Below are 22,512 nucleotides of genomic sequence, written 5' to 3' on the forward strand. Positions count from 1 at the left end.
TTCCGTGTATTCGGTCTTAAAGTGACAGCAGATTATGAGATATTATAAACAATATATATATGGCATTTTTTTGTGTGTTTACATAACTAATGCAAGATAAGTCACCAAGTTTCATATCATTCCGATGAAGCTGTGATTTTTTACATTTCAAAAGAGAAAATTTTCCGGTCAGAAATGGCCGAAGAGCACCAGAGGGTTAATTAAGATAAAGTATACATTTAAATAATATGTATTTTATATACACTGCCTTTCAAAAGTTTTTGATCTGAAAGATTTTTTTTATGTTTTTAGAATAAGTCTCTTATGCTCACCAAGGCTAGAAAGCAATAGAAAGCATTTGCAACATTGCACTACCGTTCCAAAGTTTTGGGTCAGTAAGAATTTTTTATTTATTTTTACAGATTAAAAATTTCGGGTCTGTAAGATTTGCAGAAGTCTCTCATGCGAAAATACAGTAAAAGCGTCTCAGTTACGTATGTAACCCTCGTTCCCTGAAGGAGGGAACGGAGACGTACGTCAGAATGTGAACCAACAAATTGGGATACCGCATGAGAGCACAATTCGTCGGTTCACATTCTGACGTACGTCGAACGTGACCGACTGAAAGGGAACGTCTCGGTTACGTATGTAACCCTCGTTCCCTGAAGGAGGGAACGGAGACGTACGTCCCGTCGCCACAGTTTCTGTACCGCCGCTGAGTGCGGGCCACTTGCTCGTCTAATCAGAGGAAAACAAATGTGCATTTGCTGGCACTTCCTATTTATACCCGCATTGCGGGGCGGAGTGCTGCATGCAAATTCTGCACGCCAATGTTCATTGGCCGGTTATCGCTCTCATGCGATATCCCAATACGACGGTTCACATTCTGACGTACGTCGAACGTGACCGACTGAAAGGGAACACCAATATTGTGAACTATTATTACAATTTAACTGTTTTTGTGTTTAATATAATTACATTTACATATATGCATTTGGCAGACGCTTTTATCCAAAGCGACTTACAGTAGCCTTATTACAGGGACAATCCCCCTGGAGCAACATGGAGTAAAGTGCCTTGCTCAAGGCCACACTGGTTGTGACCGCTAGGATCGAACCAGCAACCTTCTGCATATCAGTTCCAGGGTTTAACCCACTGGACCACCATCTAATTAAAAAAATTATAATAATTCTTGTGATGTTAAAGCTGAATTTTCAGCATCATTACTCCAGTCTTCTCCAGAAATCATTCTAATAAGCGGATTTGGTGCTAAAAAAAGCCCATTTATTATTATTAATGTTATAAACAGCTGCTGTGATTAAAAAGCCCTACTGTACCTTTTGATAAATGTAATGTGTCCTTGCAGAATAAATCTAAAGTTCTGTGGTTATAACAGTTTATCAAATATATTACTTTTATAATTGTTTTATGTTTTTATATAAAGCATACATTATAATTGAATGCAATATAATGTAAAAAGGATGGGAATGGGTTTGGGAAATAACGTGAGCTGGAAAGTTGTATTGCCAACATGTGTACCAAAAAGTACCTAAAAAGGTAATGTCAAGTATTTTAATCTGTTTGCAGTTTAGAACATGAAGAGAACATCAGTCTCATAAACAAATGATTCTGATTATACATGTTTCGCTCGACATCTCCCAAGACCCCTTTTGTCCTTGTTTTCTTTTTATCTGTAACAAGCACTCAGGGTAAGTGTGTGTGCAGCTCCGAGCCATAGGCGACTTTCTGCAAGGTCAGCGCGTGAACAGATCTGCCGTCGATACCCTTTGACGGATCATCTCTTCATTCACATGCAAATTGCTTCGTGTCCAAAAGGTGTTCGTTGTGCGCTTTGAGCCATTTCTAAAATCACTCGGTTAATACACGTGCGTGTCTGTGGATTTTCGGTGTGAGCTAAGTGATTGATTGCATGGCCAGTTGTGGAATCATTAATGATTCATATGAGCTTGTTTAAAACAGAAATTAAAAAGGTTTTTGTGAAGCGCTCCACTGGGACAAACCTCCGCCGAAACGCTCAATTTAGCTAGCTGAATTTAGTTCCAAAAACTGTCATGTCGGGGGGAAAAAATTAGCTGTCAAACTGACAAAATTGATTTGCAAAAAATTTGTCAAATTGACTTGCAAATGCAAGTTCCCTTATTCCCACAAACACACTCTATGCTCTTGGTATTTGTTTTAGGATGTGATTGTTCTGTTGAGGTATTGAGTTGGGCGAAAACCTGTCTGACTTCCTGTCCCTGTTAACCTAGTCTGATTAATGACCCTCTCCTTGTAGGTTGACCTTGTTCAGGTGGCACAATGCTCGCTTGGAGGCCAGATGGTCTGCTGTTTGCCCACCCAGGGTTTCCCTGGCCTAATTATGGCACCAGTATCCCATCAGTCCCTCTGTCCGTCTGACATCCGCCAACACATTCACCTGCTTGCATCAGCATCATCATCATCAATAACTTGGGCCTGCCTGCGGGGCAGTGCTGCATGGATGCTCTGCAAGAAAGCCAAGCCGTTGAACATCTCATAAAGATCCACGACGGGGTGCAACATTGATTATTTTCCAAAGAGCGACACGGCCGAGCCGAAACGAATGAACACTGTTGTTGTGTTCTGCTCTCTGTGACTGAGATGTGTTAATGGATAAAGATCGCGACAGCAGCTGCTTTCCCCTGTTTTCTAAATGTCTGAAGCCACCCGCGGGGAGAGGAAATCAAGCGCAGCTTCCCCAGGCCCAGGCAGCAGAGCAGGAAGCCGGATGGGATGCGGCATTGGCAGAGAGGAAGACAACAAGCTGCTTTTGATATGTAAAATGCATACTTTGTGTTCATTCTGGCATTTATTACATGGGTTTAGGAATCCATAATCCCAAAATGATTTAAAATGAATTTGGAATGCAAACAATGCTTTCACATCATTGGGAACAATATATTTCACAGATTCTTCACAACTGGCTATTGGCAAAACAAAACACGAAAATTAAAGATAACAGGTTAGGAGGGATTGATATAAATTCAGAGGTTTTCACCTATGGAGAAGTGCATCTCATTCTTCCAATTTCACTTCCTTGCATTCCATTTAATATGTGTTAACACCATCAGAGACAAAAAAGAATGTGAAATATTCATTATTAATACAAACAAATCTAATGTTCAAATAAAAATAAAATTTCAAACCGTTCACACCCACATTAAATGAAGGAATCTACCTAAAAACATGATTTATAAAATATTATAATAGAAACACTATTTTACAGTGTCCTTGTTATAGGACTATACATTATGCATAATTACATGCAACTAACCCTACATAATAATAATTTGTTACATTTATATAGCGCTTTTCTATAGGCACTCAAAGCGCTTTACATAGAAGGGGGGAATCTCCTCAACCACCACCAATGTGCAGCATCCACCTGGATGATGCGACGGCAGCCATATTGCGCCAGAACACCCACCACACACCAGCTGATTGGTGGAGAGGAGACAGAGTGATGAAGCCAATCATATATATGGGGATGATTAGGATGCCATGATGGACAGAGGCCAATTGGCAAATTTGGCCAGGATGCCGGGGTTACACCCCTACTCTTTATCAAAGGACATCCTGGGAATTTTAATGACCACAGACAATCAGGACCTCGGTTTAGCGTCTCATCCGAAGGACAGTGCTTGTTACAGTATCGTGTCCCCATCACTATACTGGGGCGTTAGGACCCACACAGACCACAGGGTGAGCGCCCCCTGCTGGCCTCACTAACACCTCTACCAGCTGCAACCTGGTTTTCCCACTTGGTCTCCCATCCAGGTACTGACCAGGCTCAGCCCTGCTTTGCTTCGGTGGGAAACCAGTCTTGGGCTACAGGGTGATATGGCTGCTGGCAAACCAAGCAAACCAAACCTAACCTAACCCTATAGCAAGTACTGTACATGTACATGATATCAAGGAACTATGCTTCTAACCACAGATCGAGAGCTGTCGTTCCAACCATTCAACTGTGCGATGCTGTTTGCGAATGTTCATTGGAACGATGGTTTCTGGAAACACACCCCAGAACAGGTGACTAGGTAAAGAGCAAGTGAATTATTGAAATATGAATAGAAAACTTTCCGGATTAAGGGTGACTTTGACATAACCTGATTTTATAAATGTTGCCATGAATATCTGATGGTGTTGACAAGGAGAGACACAGCTGTGAATAGTATATTTTTCTAATTAAACTCTAATGTTACAACATAGTAATGTTTTTTTAATTGATATGTTTCTGTCTTACGTTCGAGTCCACCCCCAAAGCTTGCACAGTCCTGGCTCGACATTTTATTCAGTAACATTAGGCGGTTTTGATTTATATGCTGTTTAATGTTAACGATCGTGTTATTCTACATATGCATCTACTTACATGTGCTATCGCTTGTTTCTGCATCTTCTTTGCATGTGTTTTGATCAGGAGATTCAGTTCTCTTTATTACACATTCAAAAGATGTGTAATAGCGCACCCTACCTTTAAAACAGTGAACACCCAGAAGCGTGGGGAAGCGCTCTCTCATAAAAGACGAGATAACTTTAGCCTAGAAATCTAGACACATCCTAGCGGCAGAAAAATTATTTTGCCGCGAGTGTAGTCTAGCAACTCTTGGTAGACCTGAGAGCTGGAAAAAACAAACTCTGGTCAGGCCAATCACAGCGCGTGTAGAGTCGGTGGCGGGCTTAACATAATGACGGCACGTCACGGCAGAGTTGCGGAGGTTCTGTGTGCTACTCGTAAACAAAGAAGTTTACGAACAGCGGTCTTTTGAATCGGCTTTGGCTGCGACTCTGGAAGACTTGGAATTAAGCTTTTCTTTGAGAAAAGAACAAAGAACGGCACTGAAGTCATTCTTAAGAAAAGAAGATATGTTTGAAGTTTTGCCTACCGGATACGGCAAAAGTCTATCAACTAAAGTTAGCTCGGCTTCACCTTCTTCTTTGCTCTGGTTGGTTGTGGCGCTCATGGCGCTATCCAATTCGGTGCAGAGGGAATTTTAAAGACAAACGTTTATCCCGCTCTTCAGATTGAGCCCTGTCAATGGTGAGTTTCCAGACCCAACATCTTGATGTGTCTGGCTTGTCAGGCTAAGATAACTTATCATTGGCAGGGAAAGAGTTCATTTCAAAGTGGATATTTTGCTGTTTTAAAAACTAATGGCAGGTAAAGTTGAGGGAATGCCTCAAGTATCAAAGGTTCCGTGGCATCACACATTGCACTGGAATAGCCAGGGTTCAGACAAACATGGTTGTCTAATGTCTACACAGGATTTAGCTATGATCCCTGGAACTGAATGACCAGATTAAATCTGCTTAAAACGCACAGTGTCTGTCCCTGAGTAAACCACCACTCCTGATGCTCTCATTGTCTGGCATTAATGTATATAAATACCTGTGAATAATTCCAAAGGCCCAGTGGCAAATCACTTGGAAATGTCCAATCATGTGGAGCTGGAAATTAAATCCTCTCAAATCTGTCTGCAACTCACTGAAGTGAAAAGTGCCTGATTGATTCTTCATTGATTAAAAGGAAACCAGGTAAATGATTAAAGAAAGTAGGGCTGACAATCAATTAAAATACTAACTGAATTAATTACGTGATTAATTAATCAAATCAATTGTAATTAATTGCATACATCAATATTTGCTGAGAAGGACGACGGTATAACAAATAAAAGAGCACGAGGCAGAGCTGGCCAAGGTGTGGAAAAGCTTGGGGGGTGTATGTGTGTGTAATGGTGTGTGTGAGAGGCAGTGCAGATGTTCTTGCACTGTTCCTTTTCTCACACAGTTCTTCCTTCTGTCACTGCGTTACTCGTCAGCGCGCCAGGCCTGTCACCTCCCCCAGCAGGAAGATGCAGTCGGTGCCATGTGCCTCTCTCTTAAGGCCACATTACAGATGGGATTCCAGCACTGTCTGGCAAAACTTCCTTGTAAACAGGAGGGCTGGACACCAAGGTCCTGATCACCAAGATCCACAACAAAAGATAAACATTTGCTTGCACAATCTAATGAATTGCTTGAGCACTTTCTGGAAAAATTTGCAAATAGCCTCAAGTACGAAAATGAGTTAATAGCCACAAGTGTGAATAGATTAATCAGACCCATATTTAAAAGATCATTATGTATGTTGCAATATTTAGCAATGCTGTTCACTTGATGCTCTCACTAAATATTTTTCATTTTTTTACTGTTATAAAGTTTGGGGTCAGTAAGATTTTTACTTTCTTAAAAAATGTATCATGGTTTCCACAAAAATATTAAGCCACACAACCGTTTTCAACATTGATAATAATAAGAAATGCTTCTTGTGCAGCAAATCATAATAGATTTAGAATGATTTACGAAGGATCGTGTGACACTGGAGACTGGAGTAATTATGCAGAAAATTTAGCTTTGCAAAGCAGGAATAAATTACATTTTAAAATATATTAAATATAATATTGTTATTTTCACAATATTCCTGTTTTTACTGCCATTTTCTATCAAATAAATGTAGCCTTGGTAAGCATTAAAAAAAATTCGGAAAAATATACACTAAATTTACATTCAAAAACAAAGAAAATGTGGCATTATTTACACTTTTAAGCCTAAGCATTATGGATTTATACCGAAGAGAAATTTAAATTTCAAAAGGCAAAATATCAACTGTGCTCAACACCGATGCACAGACTTCGTGGTGCTTTTTTTCTTGAGCTTGACCTGTCCACAATGAACTTGTTGTTACTCTATGCACAAAATATACATATGTGAAGATTCCTTAAATATATATTTTTTTGTGTTTCACAGAAAAAAGGGGGGGGGGGGGGGGGTTAACATATTTTACATTGTTGCAGCCCCTCTCTTCCCAGTCTGTCAGTAATGCTCTCTTTAGTTCCTATCTCTATGGAGCCCCTCCTTCTGAAACGTACAATGTGCTCTGATTGGCCAGCTAGACCATTGTGCTGTGATTGGTCAAATCTTTGAGTGTGTTTCGAAAATGTCAACTAGCGTTAACAAAATGAGACCTTATTTTAAAGTGTTAAGGCGGGTGTACACGGTGCGAATTCTGATGGTCAGAAGATCGTATGTCCACGCACACGTCACGGGTGAGTTCATCTGAAAAACCTACGGATGCAGTGATATACGACACAATTGAGTGCACTCATTCAATCCCACATTGCACCGCAATAACGAGTGTACAGCTGATGTACACACAACGGCTGTCTGAATTCGCTCACTTGTTTTCATTCACTCCTTCAAGTGTACTGTATTAGTGGACTAAAGTAGGTAATAGTGATTGAGGGTTTAGGGGGCGATTTCGGATTCGGCCACAGAAAGCATTAAAAAGCTTAGTTAAACACTATAGCTAGCAAGACCTATACATACTGCATCTCACCTGATAACTGCGAACCGCTGTAAAATGTCATCAAGGACGACCCTGTCATGATACACACTGCTTGAGATGTCATACAGTGCTCGCTGTTCCTGCCAGAGTTCAGCGAGTTTATCCTCTTTTTCAAGTGTCCAAATCAAGCCTGTAGTGCTCCAGTCAGAAATTGAAGCTTTCGCGCCTCGATCGCCCCCCGGTGGCCGGTCCCAGTATAGCTCCTAAACCCCGCCTCTCCATGTATTTCAATGGGCGCGAGACACACTAAACTATTTAATTACACTTCAAATAATTGTTTCCTAAAGATGGTTTCTGTCATTTTAGGCAGTTTTTATTACAATAATTTCATTTCAAGTGTTCGTTTTTTAAATAAGTTTAGTTTTAGTGAGTTATTTGATGCTATAAAAACGGGGGTGTGACGTCATGATTGACAGCTGAGATTGACGGCTTCTCTGAGTGAACTTGTCACTGAGGCACTAACGGACTTTTTTCTGGATTTTTGTGAGGAGATTGGAGCTTTAGCTTTCATTTCTACACTTCCATAACTGTTTATTTCACACCAACATAATTAATTATTCTGCATCTGTGAGAGTGTGGGCGGGCTTTTGATAATCGCGCCTCTACTTCCTGTTCTCTACTGCGCAACTCCGGTCCCGAGATCGCTACTGCGCAGACTCGGTCCCAAGATGTCAGCGCTGTGAGCGGGCATATGAAAGCTTCAACTTTGGTCAGCGGAAGTCAATGGAGTCGCGTCGTCCATATTTTTTTACAGTCTATGGTCCAAATTAGTTGTGGCACTGCCATCATCGCCTTCTTCTTCTGTGGTTTTCCAGGTCCTGATTGGTCAACTTCAGATCGATCGACACATCGGTTCATTGAACCGCACACACGGCACAAAATCAAGCCGACAGCTCCCGAACTTTTTCGTCATGTTTAAAAATTATCATGAGGTCGGGAGGTGCTCTTAACGAAGTCAGCTCGTCTCGTAATTCCTCTCACACGCTGCGAGCCGCGACCATACGAGCATCAACGATTTCCACGCGATTGAAAAAAATCGCCTGCGAGCTCGTACAACAGCAAAAAACGCACCGTGTACGCCCGGCTTTACTACAAAAACTACACTGGATATAAGATGGCTATTTTGCTCACCTGAAATACACAATCCTTAATAGACCACATTAGTAGATAGCTTGGACTAAACACAGCTTAACTGTTAAATACACCATTGGGAATTTTAGCCCTTATTTAATTTCAAATTCTAATTTCAAAAGGCATTCTGTGTGCTTTGTCTTTCTGTCTGTAGAGTGACCAAGCCATGCCAGCCAATGTCTGCTTGAGGACAGCTGTGGACATTTGAATACGTTCCCTGAGAGGTCGGCGGTTCAGCTCTCAGAGCAGATGGCAGGGGAGTTTCTGTGTCAGTCCGAGAGTGAGCGCAGGCCCGGCACCAGCATTGGCGCATGGCATGAGGTGCTGGCACCTCTCTGTTTCTGTCATATTACTCTAGAGAGAATCTGTGTTTGGGTGTATCTGCACCTGTGTGTATGTCTGTGACGGCATTAGCATTTAAATTCCACAGTAGCTGCCTCATTAATTTGTATGGCTCTGCCTTCTTTATTCCTTAATTTCCCCCTGGTGATCTAATTTCAGCCTTTAAAAAGCAATCCAATTATATGTTGGCTTGAATAGTACCACAGTGCAAACATCAACTGATCTTTGTCTAACAGCTCGCTTACTAAGTCTTTACATGGGCTGTGCTGAAATGAGCCAAAAACAGGGAGGGGATTTTACCAAACATAACTTCATTCATGTTAGGCATCTTAAATCAATAAATGCTAACAAGGTACCATCTGTGGATATAATAATTACAGTATATTTTTTGGAGACAGGTCTGAGGGTGAACCAATTTTAAGCTGAAACTACGAAGTCTATGAAGTATACTTTTGGTTTTAAAAATTATTCCTAAAATAGATGCCATCTGGAGCCATACAATCCATACAGAAGATGTCTTACTACCTGCTGTACTCTAAGGGTGCGTTCACACTTGTAGTTTGGTTCGTTTGGTCCGTACCAAAATACAAAAACAAAACATATAGTCCTGGTCCGCTTAGCGTTCACACTGGCATTTTTAACAGCGAACCTAAAGTTACTGAACCAAAGGCATAGGGAATGCGGTCACAACCTGATTGGTCGGCTTTTATGACGTATATTCCGCGACAGAGCTTGCTTACCGAACATTCAAAACAATGCTGTGGGCTGGATTAAACGCAATCATTTTATGCCTGTGCATATGGTTTTATTTTTACCAGCTGAGTACTCACGAAGAGCTCATAAATTGTTCAAAACATTCAAAACAGCACCAGGATTTCCTCTGTTGTATGCAGAAACGAAGATCTGCTGCAAAGAGACGGCAGTTGATGAGGCACTTTACCTCCTCGTTGCTCCACGTTTGCCCTCTACTAATTTTGGATACGCCGATCTTTCCACGTAGTCAAATCAGCTGACTTGTAGCGTCGCATCTTGTGACAACACGTCCTGTTTTTGGTTCGCTTGCATGTCTTTGGTCCGTGTTGCATTCATATATCAATCGAACCGCACCGGAGTTTGTTTGGAAGCGGGCTGAGACTCATCTTTTTAGCGGTCTCGGTCCGCTTGTTTGGTGCGCACCAGGGTTCGGATGGCAGCGTTCACATATGTTCAAATGAACCGCACTAACCGAGCAATCGCACCAGGGTTCGTTTTAATCGAACCAAACATGACAAGTGTGAAAGCACCCTAAAACACTACAAACAAATTATTGGTAACACTTTAATCTCACTATTAACTAGTTGCTTATTAGCACATACAATCTTACTAGGATATTGGCTGTTTATTAATACGTAAAAAACACATATTAATGCTTTATTCTTCTTGACCATATTCTACATCTTTTAATCCTCTCAAATACCTAAATTTAAAGAGGGGGTCTAATGCTATTTCATGCAGTCTTGACTTATTTACACTGTTAAAGAGTTGGATTCTCATGCTAAACATGGCCAAAAATATATATATATATATATATATATATATATATATATATATTTGGCCGTTTGATGTATTTCTGTGCCTAATGCACTCCTTCATAATAATTCAAATAAGTTTCTGAAAGTTTTTTTTTCGAGTATGGCCCTGTATGACGTCATAAAGGGCAGAATTGCTTGTATTGGCACTTCTCCCATTGGCACATAAACCAGAGCGAGAGCAAGAGCTCGCCCATCAATGAGCATCGTTCGGTTACGGAAGCCGTCGACTGCGCTGTCATTTTGTTTTTAGACCACGAAATCAACAATGTCACTAAAGAAGTGTGTTTTTGGTTGCGAGGGAAAGATAACCTTGTTCAGCTTCCCAAATAACCCAGGGTTAAGGGAACAGTGGATGCAGTTGGTTTTTCAGGAGCAGCAACAGAGTTCTGCAAGTGTGTTTGTTTGTTCTCGGTCATGAGTCGAAACCGCAGGCGGCGAGTGAAACTGCATCAAATGTCTGTGTTTTGTTGGCAATCGGCGCTTAAGTGCATATCATGTAAACAACACAAATGTGTAGTGAATCAAAAGTTATCCCGGGTGTGTGTGTGTGTGTGTGTGTGTGTGTGTGTGCTCGTATCTCCACCCACTGCACGCCTGCACAAGCTTGGCTGTTTTCAGAAAGAATCGGTACAGCTGTATCTGTCTTTTATAAATCTGATAAAACTAAAGACTCTTCGGAGATATGAAGGATGCAATACTACTCTATAAGATTAACATGAGATTGGCAGAAACTGTGTCTGTTATGTACCCTTTAACAACTACCTTACTAACTATTAATACGTAGCAATTAGGAGTTTATTGAGGCTAAAGTTGTAGTTAATATTTTTTTGTAGTGAGAATAGAACCATAATCTAAAGTGTGACCAAATTATTTGACATTAGATGATGGCATAATATTTTAAGATAAGATCCATCATAATATCATAAAGGAATCATCATATTTGGACACATAAATGTGAAAACCCCTGATTTAAGCAACTTACCACACATATAATTTGTTAGAATTTTTTTTACTTTACTGGCATGGAGGTCAATGTAAGATGTATTGATTGGGGAGATGGATCAGAATGGGTTTGGGACATATAGTGCATTAACCACAGGCAGATGGTTAAGACACTGAATTTGCTAGTTTTGTTACCGTCTTTGTTCTTGAGGGAGCCGAGGTTAGACGAGGTTTCGGTGGGGGCTTGAACACAGTAGACCTCTCTGGTTTGAACCCCGCCTCCACAGAGCCCTGTCTGGTTGCTCCGGCGACGGTCCTGTTGGCTGAGGAGCACGTCCACCCTGCAGTCACTCCACTCAGTGGTTCTCCAATTATACCTGCGGAGAGAGAGGAAGGAAATTTACCGAACAGACGTGTGCTGATGAGTATTTAATGTTCTCTTAATTTATCCTCTGACGGCTAGAGATTGGGAAACAGAGTGAAGCTTGTGTTTATTCTTTTTTTTCCACACAAAAATAAACTGTACTTTTGTCTGTCCTTTGGAGTTATAAATACAGATGATTTTAAATAGACCAGTCAGAAGCCATGTCAGTCAGGATGTGCACTAAGGTCATGGATTTATTGAGCTTCATTGAGTTTGATGGCTTGGCTGCGGCTTTTTGATTTATCATGTTAGCAAAAGAACACCAGCGAAACAGCATCAAAAGCTGAGCTATGGATGGAAATGTTGAAACATTAGAGAACAACCATTAAAAAAAACTGAATGACACACTCAGTACTAACTATCATTTGAATGCTGATCATTCGATTTTTCCTGTCCTGATGAGACATACATTTTTAAATTTCATCATTCATGAGCGCATGTGGATATTAGTTTCACTTAGATTATCAGTGAGCAAAGTAGACAATATATTATAAAAATAAACTTCTATATTGAATGTAGAAAAGCATTTGTGTTTTGAATGCTGGTCTATGGCATGGGTTGCTTGGGATCTCAAAAAAATTAATGATTATTTCAGTGAAGGCCTCAACTAATTAAATTATGATATGCATAAATAAGAGTCTAGTTTAGTGGCTAAAAAGAAAATAACTTCCTCTTTAACGTTGGTGTTTGATCACCATTTCTTTTCCACATGTGCCTCGCTGATTGAAAGCCTGAGGGCACGCTTTGGGGGGGGGGAGTGCTGGTTGTGTGTGCATGCGTGTGCGCATTTGTGTGCCAGTGTGTTTAAATGTCCAGTGACCTTCAGTATAACAAGTCCTGCTTCCAGTTTTCAGAAGAGTTCAAATAAGAGCAAGTAATAAGAAAAGCAAGCATTTTTTTAAAAACCTTTCTTGACCATGAACATGCACTTTAGACTAAAAAGTAAATGGTCCCTTGCTTCGCTTCTGTAGTGTAAATGAAAGAATATGAAACATTTCTTTCAGTTTTTGAATACAAGTCAGATTTTAAAACCAATAGAGAATTCCTGCTGACTTTCTGTGGTAATAGCTTTCAACCTTTTTTTTCCCAGATTCACAATGAAGTCCATTTGACCTCACAAATGCAGAGCTCCATATTCATGAGCTGTGAGTCAGTGTGTATTTGAGTGTGCTTCTGAGAAGACCGCATTCAATATTTTGTTTTGAGGGCCTCACTTACCATTTATGCACCGCACTTGAGTTACATGTAATGGGCAAAATGAGAGAGGTTTCTTTTTGAGGTATCCTTGAATGAGTAATGCATTGCATACCAAATGATAAGGCACCAGCAGCGAAAAGCAGTAAATAAATGAATATATTTATTGGAATATATTGAAAATCATGGTTATTCCTCTAAATATTGATTTCTGCACTCCTCCTAAGTTAAAACATTTGTATTGTGTTGGTTAAAAATGAATATAAACTTGTTTTCTTTGCATTCTTTGAGGTCTAAAAACAACTAACCTTTTTGTTATTTTGACCAATTTTCACCGGCCATTTTATTGGCCTCACTTTGCTAGTACAGCCTTCAAGACTGCCTTATTTTTAGTGGCATAGATTTAACAAGGTGTTGGAAACATTTCTCTAGGATTTTGGTCCATACTGATATGATAGCATCACGCAGTTGCTGCAAATTTGTCGGCTACACATCCATGATGCAAATCACATATTCCAGCACATCTCAAAGGTGCTCTACTGGATTGAGATCTGATGGCTGTGGAGGCATGTTCAAGAAACCAGTTTGAGATGATTTGAGCTTTATGACATGGCGTGTTATCCTGCTGAAAATAGCCATCAGAAGATGGTACACTGTGGTCATAAAGGGATGGACATGGTCTGCAACAATACTCAGGAAGGCTGTGGCATTTAAACAATGCTCCATTGTTACTAAGGGCTCAAAGTGTACCAAGAAAATATCCCTCACACCATTACACCACCAGCACCAGCCTGAATCACTGATACAAGGCAGGATGGATCCATGCTTTCATGTTGTTTACGTCATATTCTGACCCTACCATCTGAATGATGCAGCAGAAATCAAGACCAGGCAACGTTTTTCAATCTTCTATTGTCCAATTTTGGGGAGCCTGTGTGAATTTGTAGCCTCAGTTTGCTGTTCTAAGCTGACATGAGTGGCACCGGTGAGTGGCATCTTCTGCTGCTGTAGATCTTCTGCTTCAAGGTTTGACATGTTGTGTGTTCAGAGATGCTCTTCTGCAGACCTTGATTGTAACAAGTGGAAATTTGAGTTACTGTTGCCTTTCTATCAGCTGAACCAGTCTGGCCATTCTCCTCTGACCTTTGGCATCAACTAGAGCTTAGATCGGTCTCAAAAAATCAAGCCTGACTCTACCCGAGCCTGTGCACATTGTGTCCGAGTCTGGCCCGACACATTAACTGTCATTATGAGCCCGAGACCATTTTTAATACGTGGGCGTTCTGACGAGAACGAGCCTGTAATGACGCTCAGCTCAATAATCCGCTCTATGCTAGCGCGCTCCACTCCTGAACCGCTCACGGCTGACGTTCACTCAAATCCCGCTCAGACATGACATTTATCTGTACTGTAGCCTACTATACTTGTTGTAGCCATTAAACAATGTATTTTGTTTCATGTTTATGTTTAAATATTATAATGTTATTTTTAAATGTAATCTGATTATGAAAAGTGCAAAGATGCGAGTGGGTCAGATTTTGACCTCTTCATTCGTTTTTTTTTTTTTTAGAAAGCCTTTCTTTAAAGTGAATTTCGTTTTGTATAAATTGTATCTTAATTTTAATTGAGGTTTCATCTGCCAATCGCCTGGTTTGTATAAATAAGAAGCAAATAGGCTATAGCAGACAATAATCATGACATGAAGGCGCCGGAACGATCGAAACAATTTTAAACGAAACAATTCGAAACTAAAAAAAATAGGCTAGTTAAGCAAAGCAGCTTCATCACTACATGTGCTTCAACAAACATTTTTAGACTAATCCTGACTTTTGGAACTTTGTACACATTTTTTTCTTAGTTGTAGTATTAGTTCTTACTTACTAAAAATATATATTATGTCTGATTATGGCATAGCTTTCTGGCCACCCAATTAGGCTAATAAAGTAATGATTAAAAAAAACAAATGCTTGATCAAGGGCCCGGCCCGGCCCAGCCCAGCCCGAGGATAGTGGTGGGAAATATCGTCCCAACCCAGCCCACGGTTCAGGTCAAGTTCAGGCTCAGGCAGAGAATCTAAACTCTAGCATCAACAAGGCATTCTCACCCACAGAACTGCCGCTCACTGGATATTTTCTCTTTTTCAGACCATTCTCTGTAAACCCTAGAGATGATTGCGTGTGAAAATCGCAGTAGATCAGCAGTTTCTGAAAACTCAGACTAGCCCATCTGGCACTAACAACAATGCCACGTTCACATTCACTTAAATCACCTTTCTTCCCCATTCTGATGCTCAGTTTGAAATTCAGCAGATTGGCGGATTAGATATTTGTGTGGTGAACAGGTGAACAGGCATACCTAATAAAGTGGCCGGTGAGTGTAAATGCTCTAAATCAGTGGTTCTCAAAATGTGGAACGAGTACCACTAATGGTACTCAGGCTGCCTCTAGTGGTACGCAGAGGAATCACTAAATAAAGTAATGTTAAACCACAATAAAAACATTTTTTTTACATTTAAGTACAGTACAGTTTTAATTTAACTTTAAGGTCCAACACATTTTACTTTAATCATTATTTAATTATTTTATTTACTTGTATGTAAGCACAGTGCAGTGTTAATGCACAAACTGTGTATTTACAATGTTAAAGTGGTTGACAACAATTAATATACTTATTTGGATATGAATAAACTGCCTCGTTTTTGAACTGTGCAGAGATGTAGCTGAATAGTTAGGCCTACCACGTTACTGTATTTTAATGTTGGTCATTATGGTGGTACTTGGAGAGCCAACTATTTTCTGAGGTGGTACTTGGTATAAAAAGTTTGAGAACCACTGCTCTAAATGACAATAATTGTATTTGAAATTTTGAAGAAATGCTGTTAGTAGTTTACAGAATAAAAAACAACAACTTTTTTTTTACTCAAACCCATACATTTAAATAGTAAATCCTGAAAAACGTATAATTCTGCCGTGGTCTTCTAAGTTGTTTTTCCAGAGCTGTATATATCTGTATATATCTTTTTTTAACAATTTTGCTATAGCTTCCCGAACACTGAATCATACGAACAACATGAGAGTAGGTAAATGATACAGAAAGAACTATCCCTTTAAGAGATTTACGAGAAGCATAACAGTGGGTGAATATTAAATTTTAATAGTTACAAGCCATTCTTGGCCACCTGAATCTCACTCTGGGGGGATGTCTGCTCATAAACCCCTGCTGTAAAGGATTCTCAGTGACAGCAGTGAAAGCGCATGTGGGGTTTGGTGAGAGGCAGGGCGGGCACACACTGGGTCAGCGCTACAGGAGCGGAATTCACCTCCATCAAATACAGTTCCGCTCTGGAGAGATCCAGAGCAGCGAGGTGATGAGTGATGGGGAATGGACCGGCCCATCTGTGGGAGAGATCAGATTAGACAGCGTGTGGTCTGTCCTCTCAGACGTTCACTATTCATCAGCTCACCTCCTCCAGGGTGGCGCTGTGCCAAACCACCAACCTGCTACCATCTCTCCATCTTCCCCAGCAGGACCCTCACCCCCACCCTCACTGCCCCTTCACTCCTCCATCAGTGTTTTAACAGATTCATGCTATACAAAAGCCGTCAACAGATGAAGTCCACACAGGTAGACTCTGTTAAGATCAGGCCAGGTCAAGTTGTTTTAGATGCATTAATCCAAAACAACTTAGATTTTGCAACAAAGAAAATTACAGAACAATGTAGGCCTAATTACAAAAAGTTTTTTGTTAAAGGCATAGTTCACATTAACATGAACATTCTGTCATTCATATCTCACCCTCATGTCCTTTCAAACCTGTAAGACTTTCGTTCATCTTCTAAACACAAATGAAGATCTTTTTTATGAAATCTGAAAGCTTTCTGTCCCTCCATTGACAGCCACACAACTACCACTTTGACACTTCAAAAAGTTCATAAAGAGATCATAAAACTAATTAATTGAGCAGTTTAGTCCATATTTTCTGAGGAGACACGATTGCTTTACATGATGAACAGATTTAATTTAGGATTTTATTCACATATACATCAGCAAACATAAACAGAAGCTCAACCGAACCTGCTTGACACACGAGAATGAACCTCACTGGTTCTTGCTAAAGCTCAAACGTGCTGTATAACACAGGAATGCAACTCATTGGTTCTTGAGGAAGCTCAAATGTGCTGCGTAACACACAAGAATGAACCTCATTGGTTCTTGCGGAAGATTAAACGTGCTGCATAACACAAGAATGAACCTCATTGGTTCTTGCTGAAGCTCAAATGTGCTGCGTAACACAAGCATGAACCTCATTGGTTCTTGCTGAAGCTCAAACGTGCTGCCTAACACGAGAATGAACCTCATTGGTTCTTGCTGAAGCTCAAACGTGCTGCTTAACACGAGAATGAACCTCATTGGTTCTTGCTGAAGCTCAAACGTGCTGCATAACACGAGAATGAACCTCATTGGTTCTTGCTGAAGCTCAAATGTGCTGCGTAACACACAAGAATGAACCTCATTGGTTCTTGCGGAAGATTAAACGTGCTGCATAACACAAGAATGAACCTCACTGGTTCTTGCTGAAGCTCAAACGTGCTGCGTAACACAAGCATGAACCTCATTGGTTCTTGCTGAAGCTCAAACGTGCTGCCTAACACGAGAATGAACCTCATTGGTTCTTGCTGAAGCTCAAACGTGCTGCTTAACACGAGAATGAACCTCATTGGTTCTTGCTGAAGCTCAAACGTGCTGCATAACACGAGAATGAACCTCATTGGTTCTTGCTGAAGCTCAAATGTGCTGCGTAACACGAGAATGAACCTCATTGGTTCTTGCTGAAGCTCAAACGTGCTGCATAACACGAGAATGAACCTCATTGGTTCTTGCTGAAGCTCAAATGTGCTGCGTAACACGAGAATGAACCTCATTGGTTCTTGCTGAAGCTCAAACGTGCTGCGTAACACGAGAATGAACCTCATTGGTTCTTGCGGAAGCTCAAACGTGCTGCATAACACGAGAATGAACCTCATTGGTTCTTGCTGAAGTTCAAACGTGCTGCATAACACAAGAATGAACCTCATTGGTTCTTGCGGAAGCTCAAACGTGCTGCATAACAAATAAGAGTGAATTTCATTGGTTCTTTCATGTTTAATAGGTTATTTCATTTTTTTCTAGTGAAAAATTATGTTTCACGAGCTGTTTAATTCACAAAAACTGATCAAAATAAAAAAAAAGAATGAAGTAAAATTAAATACATAAAATTATACCCTAAATGATAGGAACCCCTAAAATGTTTGAAGTGCCTGACAGAGCCCTATAAGGTTCTATATAGAACCTTTTCTTCTAAGAGTGGAGTCATTGAGAGTAAATGCTTAATTTCAGATATTAGATCTAATATAAATTTCATGATCCAAGCACTGAAGAAGAATGGATGCAGCACTTACACTATACACGGCGGGATTCCTTCTCCTTGAGGTGAACACGTCTCGCTCTCCTCCAGCTCAGTGCACTCGGCCCCTCCACCCACGGGGAACTGCTGCACCTGGCGCATGCGTGTCCGCTGTCCCTTACGCCCATTCAGATCATAGCACTCTTTTGAGCAGACAGACCAGTCCGACCACTCGGCCACTTCACAGTCCTTCGGGATGACACAGGCTTGATATGTCACAGGAAGAGTCTGCTGGTTACACTGGCTGAAGGGACACAGAATAAAGTCTGTCATTGATCCAAGAATCCAACATTTAATAAAACTAAGCTGCACATTCATGACATCTGAAAGATGAATGCATATAACATTAAGTTAATCCTAAACACCAGAGGAAAGTGATACTATTATTTATAGAGATGCACCAATACTACATTTTTCTGATTATTATAATGACATCTGCCGATAATGATATTTGGTTTTCTTAAGGAAAAAAAAACCCCTCCCAGCTAATGCTATACAAAGAACACTGTCTTTTGGTACATTGGTATAATAATAGAGATTCAAATGAACAACAGAGCCCAAACTGCTTTTATTTTTTTTAGATATAATCACACTCAAACAAAAACTGAAATGTGGTTACAAACAAAAACACTTTACAATAAGGTTTCTTTAGTTAACATTAGTTAACATAAACTAATAATGAACTGCATGGCTAGTTAATACATTCATTCATGTTAACAAATGAAACTTTATTTTGCCTGAAATGCTTGTATAAAACTCAGTTGCACATAAGGTACTTTTCATAAACACTTGTCTTCTTGATATATTTATTGAAACATACATAATAAACAGTAAATAAGCTCCTCTCTAGTGTTTTATAGCTAAATAACAAACTGAGCATTGGATAATTAATTTAATTTGTTACATTTATATAGCGCTTTTCTAGGCACTCAAAGCGCTTTACATATAGAAGGGGGAATCTCCTCAACAACCACCGATGTGCAGCATCCACCAGGCTGATGCGACGGCAGCCATATTGCGCCAGAACGCCCACCACACACCAGTTTATTGGTGGAGAGGAGACAGAGATGTCTTGTTCACTTGGATGTCTTTCCTGAGGTAAATGCATCGTTAAGTGACTTGAAAAAGTTGTTTTGTTGACGTCTTTCCGTGGGTGAAACACTGATTGTGCGATTACATGTGACATGATACATTTCGGTTTGTGTGCTGCATCTTTCAACGTACCTTTTTTATGTTCTTTTTGCATGTTTATAACTTGTATTAAAATGGAAAAAAGACTGCCGCTTGAATCGAGGCGCTACGGTGATGTCACGTCACGCTTAAAGGAACACTTCACCCAAAAATGAAAATCCTGTAATCATTTACTCACCCTCAAGCTGTTCCAAACCTGCAAATGGTAACCAGACAGCTGACAGTAGCCATTGACATCCATAGTAGAAAAAATACTATATAGTCAGTGGTGCCCTAAAACTGTTTGGTTACAGACGTGTTCAGCAGAAGAAAGAAATTGGGTTGGAACAACTTGTGGGTGAGTTAATAATGACAGGTTTAAAGGTGCACTGTGTACATTTTTAGCCTGGCGTGGCCATACTCAATTCTAGTCAGAATATGAGTCTGGTACCGCTCCATTGAGCTTTGATTATGGGGCGTGTTTCAACCGAGCCAGGAAAGACCTCAATTGGATAGACCCACAACCAATCAGAGCAACGGAGCGACGCGTAACGTTAGTTGTCAAATGTCAACAGAACTCAACTGCACTGTGTTACCAAGCCCGTGTTTTTCTCCATGTCCGCGGGTTGTAGCGACCCCAATTATGTGATTATATAAACCCAGGAATGCGAATTTTAGCAGGCAACCTTGCCAAAATAACATATTTTGCCAACCAAACGCCATTTTTTTCCGGAGAACCCCCCGGAAAGTTATTGTTTTGGGCTATAGTATTGAGTAGCAATTGTGTGCGACATTGCAAAAACACTTGGCAACCCTGTCTGCACGCACGCTGGATTAAGTAACGTTACAAGAAAAAGATATGTAAACGATCTTTGCCAGTAATAAAATAATTTAAGGATACACAGAGTACTTACCAACACGATCATCGTTTCTGAGAGAAATAGTGAAGGTGAATGCATATATGAACAAGTTCTCCGTTTAGGATAAGAGCAAATTCAAACCAAGAGCCTTCGATGACGTGGCTGATTACGTACTGTTGATCATCTGTCCATCATCGTCTAAAGCCCGCCCTGATGATTTCATTGGTCCGAACAGTTTCTGTTCGGGCATAATTCCTCCTCTATGGAGCGAGTCCAGACCGAATTGCCCGAGCAAAACATTTTGTGGGCGGGGCTAAATTCGGCTGGCATCCAGGCTAGTACATTTTAGCAGTGAGGTTGCAAATTGTAACGTCCCACCGCTCACCCCTCCCTTTCAAAGCACATAGAGAAGCTACGGTGGCCGACACAGGACAAAAGATGTTTTCGCCTGAGATAGCAGAGTAGCTAGCGCTCTCTAGAGCAGTTTGTTCATTTGGGGCTACTGTAGAAACATGACGCCGCAAAATGGTGACTTAACTGTAAGAGAACCCGTGGTGTATGTAGATAGAAATGGCTCATTCTAATGCTGCGTTCACACCAAACGCGAATAGAGCGTCAAAATCGCGTCTACCGCATCTAGTAGGACGCTTAAATATTTTGAATCCACAGCGAATTGGACGCACGTATAAATTGAGCGTTTGAAGCGAAATAGACGAGCGTTTAAGGCGCTCCAGGAGAAATATGTCATAAAACACCTCTGCCTCTTTTCATTTTCATTAAAAATATATATATATTTAACATTAATAGCCACACAAATGTGGTCCAGGCAACTCCTAGCTAAATTATCTTCACTGCATGAATATTTAAATATCCTTAAAAAATAAAGTTATGAAACTTCTCTTTGCCCTCAGTCAAAACGATTTGTCAGACAACAAATTATAGATTAATGACACCAAAGATCGCCTGTTAGATCCACGCAAGACGAACCACTACAGGACAACCGAGCCAGCGACAAACATCAGAAGGACTAGCCGAGGAAAGGCTGCTCTCGCTGGGGTTAATGAGCGCTGAGGGCCCAGTGATCGCCTGGATCTCACAACTCCAAAAACGCAAGATAATTTTTGACGCCAAAGTTCAGATTTTTCAACTCGGGCGTCAGACGCAAATTCGCTTCAAACGCGTGAATGCACAAAAAAGTACCACTCGCACATAACATGCGTATCGCGCAAGACGCTCAATTCGCATCATTCGCGCGAACTGGACGTGCGAATGAGGCGGAATCGCGTCCATCGTGCCGCAGGACCTCTAGACGCACGTCAACTTGCCTTTCCATTGACTTAACATGGAAATCACTCGCGCCAGACGCTCGATTCGCGTTCGGTGTGAACGCAGCATAAGGTAATAAAAGTAATAAAAAAGGTTAATGTGAGGTCTTTATACACCACTGAAAACATAGTTATGTATATTATATTGCAAGTCTGTCAATAGATCCTCATAAATATTACAAACTGCACCCTTAAGAGCGCCGTTTATTGCTTGAATTTTTGTGATAAAATGGACAGAATTTTAAAACTGAGACTTTGTTTCTTATCAGAAGTAACAAAGCACAAAGCTCTTTGTGATTATTGGATAGGATTATTGCTATTTTTTTTTACTTTTAATGCATTGTTGTTGCGTTCGCATAAGGCCAATCTTGGATAAGGAAGACGCCAATTATTTTGTTATCTTTTAAAACAGAAATAAAAATTAGTCTCAAGCCCTGACGAAGCTGCATTCAATCAATCCCATCCGATTACTGTAAAATTAAATCATTATAGATATATGCAAAATGTCATAAAGATAATAATCTTAATGCTGCTTACACTCTGACCCAGCAACTCACCAGGAGTTTTCCTCATCCCTGTCCTTTCATTTCTGTTTCACTGTATGCAGTCACTACAGATTGTGATTCAATTTAGATATGTATCAAAATATGACTTCAATGAATTTTAATTAAGAGGCATCAAACGTATGCGACGGCTTGGCTTTGGGGGTTG

At 40.4% G+C, this 22,512-nt stretch overlaps 1 protein-coding gene across 1 annotated transcript in view; it reads right to left on the reverse strand.

Moving 5' to 3' along the window:
• thsd7aa (thrombospondin, type I, domain containing 7Aa) overlaps positions 1 to 22,512 on the reverse strand; it is a 177,235-nt gene that overhangs the window by 77,065 nt on the left and 77,658 nt on the right. Inside the window, exons 4-5 of the mRNA XM_079829676.1 lie at positions 18,442 to 18,690; positions 11,581 to 11,762 (exon numbers count right to left, since the gene is read on the reverse strand). Of these exons, the coding sequence (XP_079685802.1) occupies positions 11,581 to 11,762; positions 18,442 to 18,690 (431 nt within the window). The remainder of the gene's footprint in view (positions 1 to 11,580; positions 11,763 to 18,441; positions 18,691 to 22,512) is intronic.

The sequence above is a fragment of the Gobio gobio genome, assembly GCF_949357685.1.
Source record: "Gobio gobio genome assembly, chromosome: 11".
NCBI lineage: Eukaryota > Metazoa > Chordata > Actinopteri > Cypriniformes > Gobionidae > Gobio > Gobio gobio.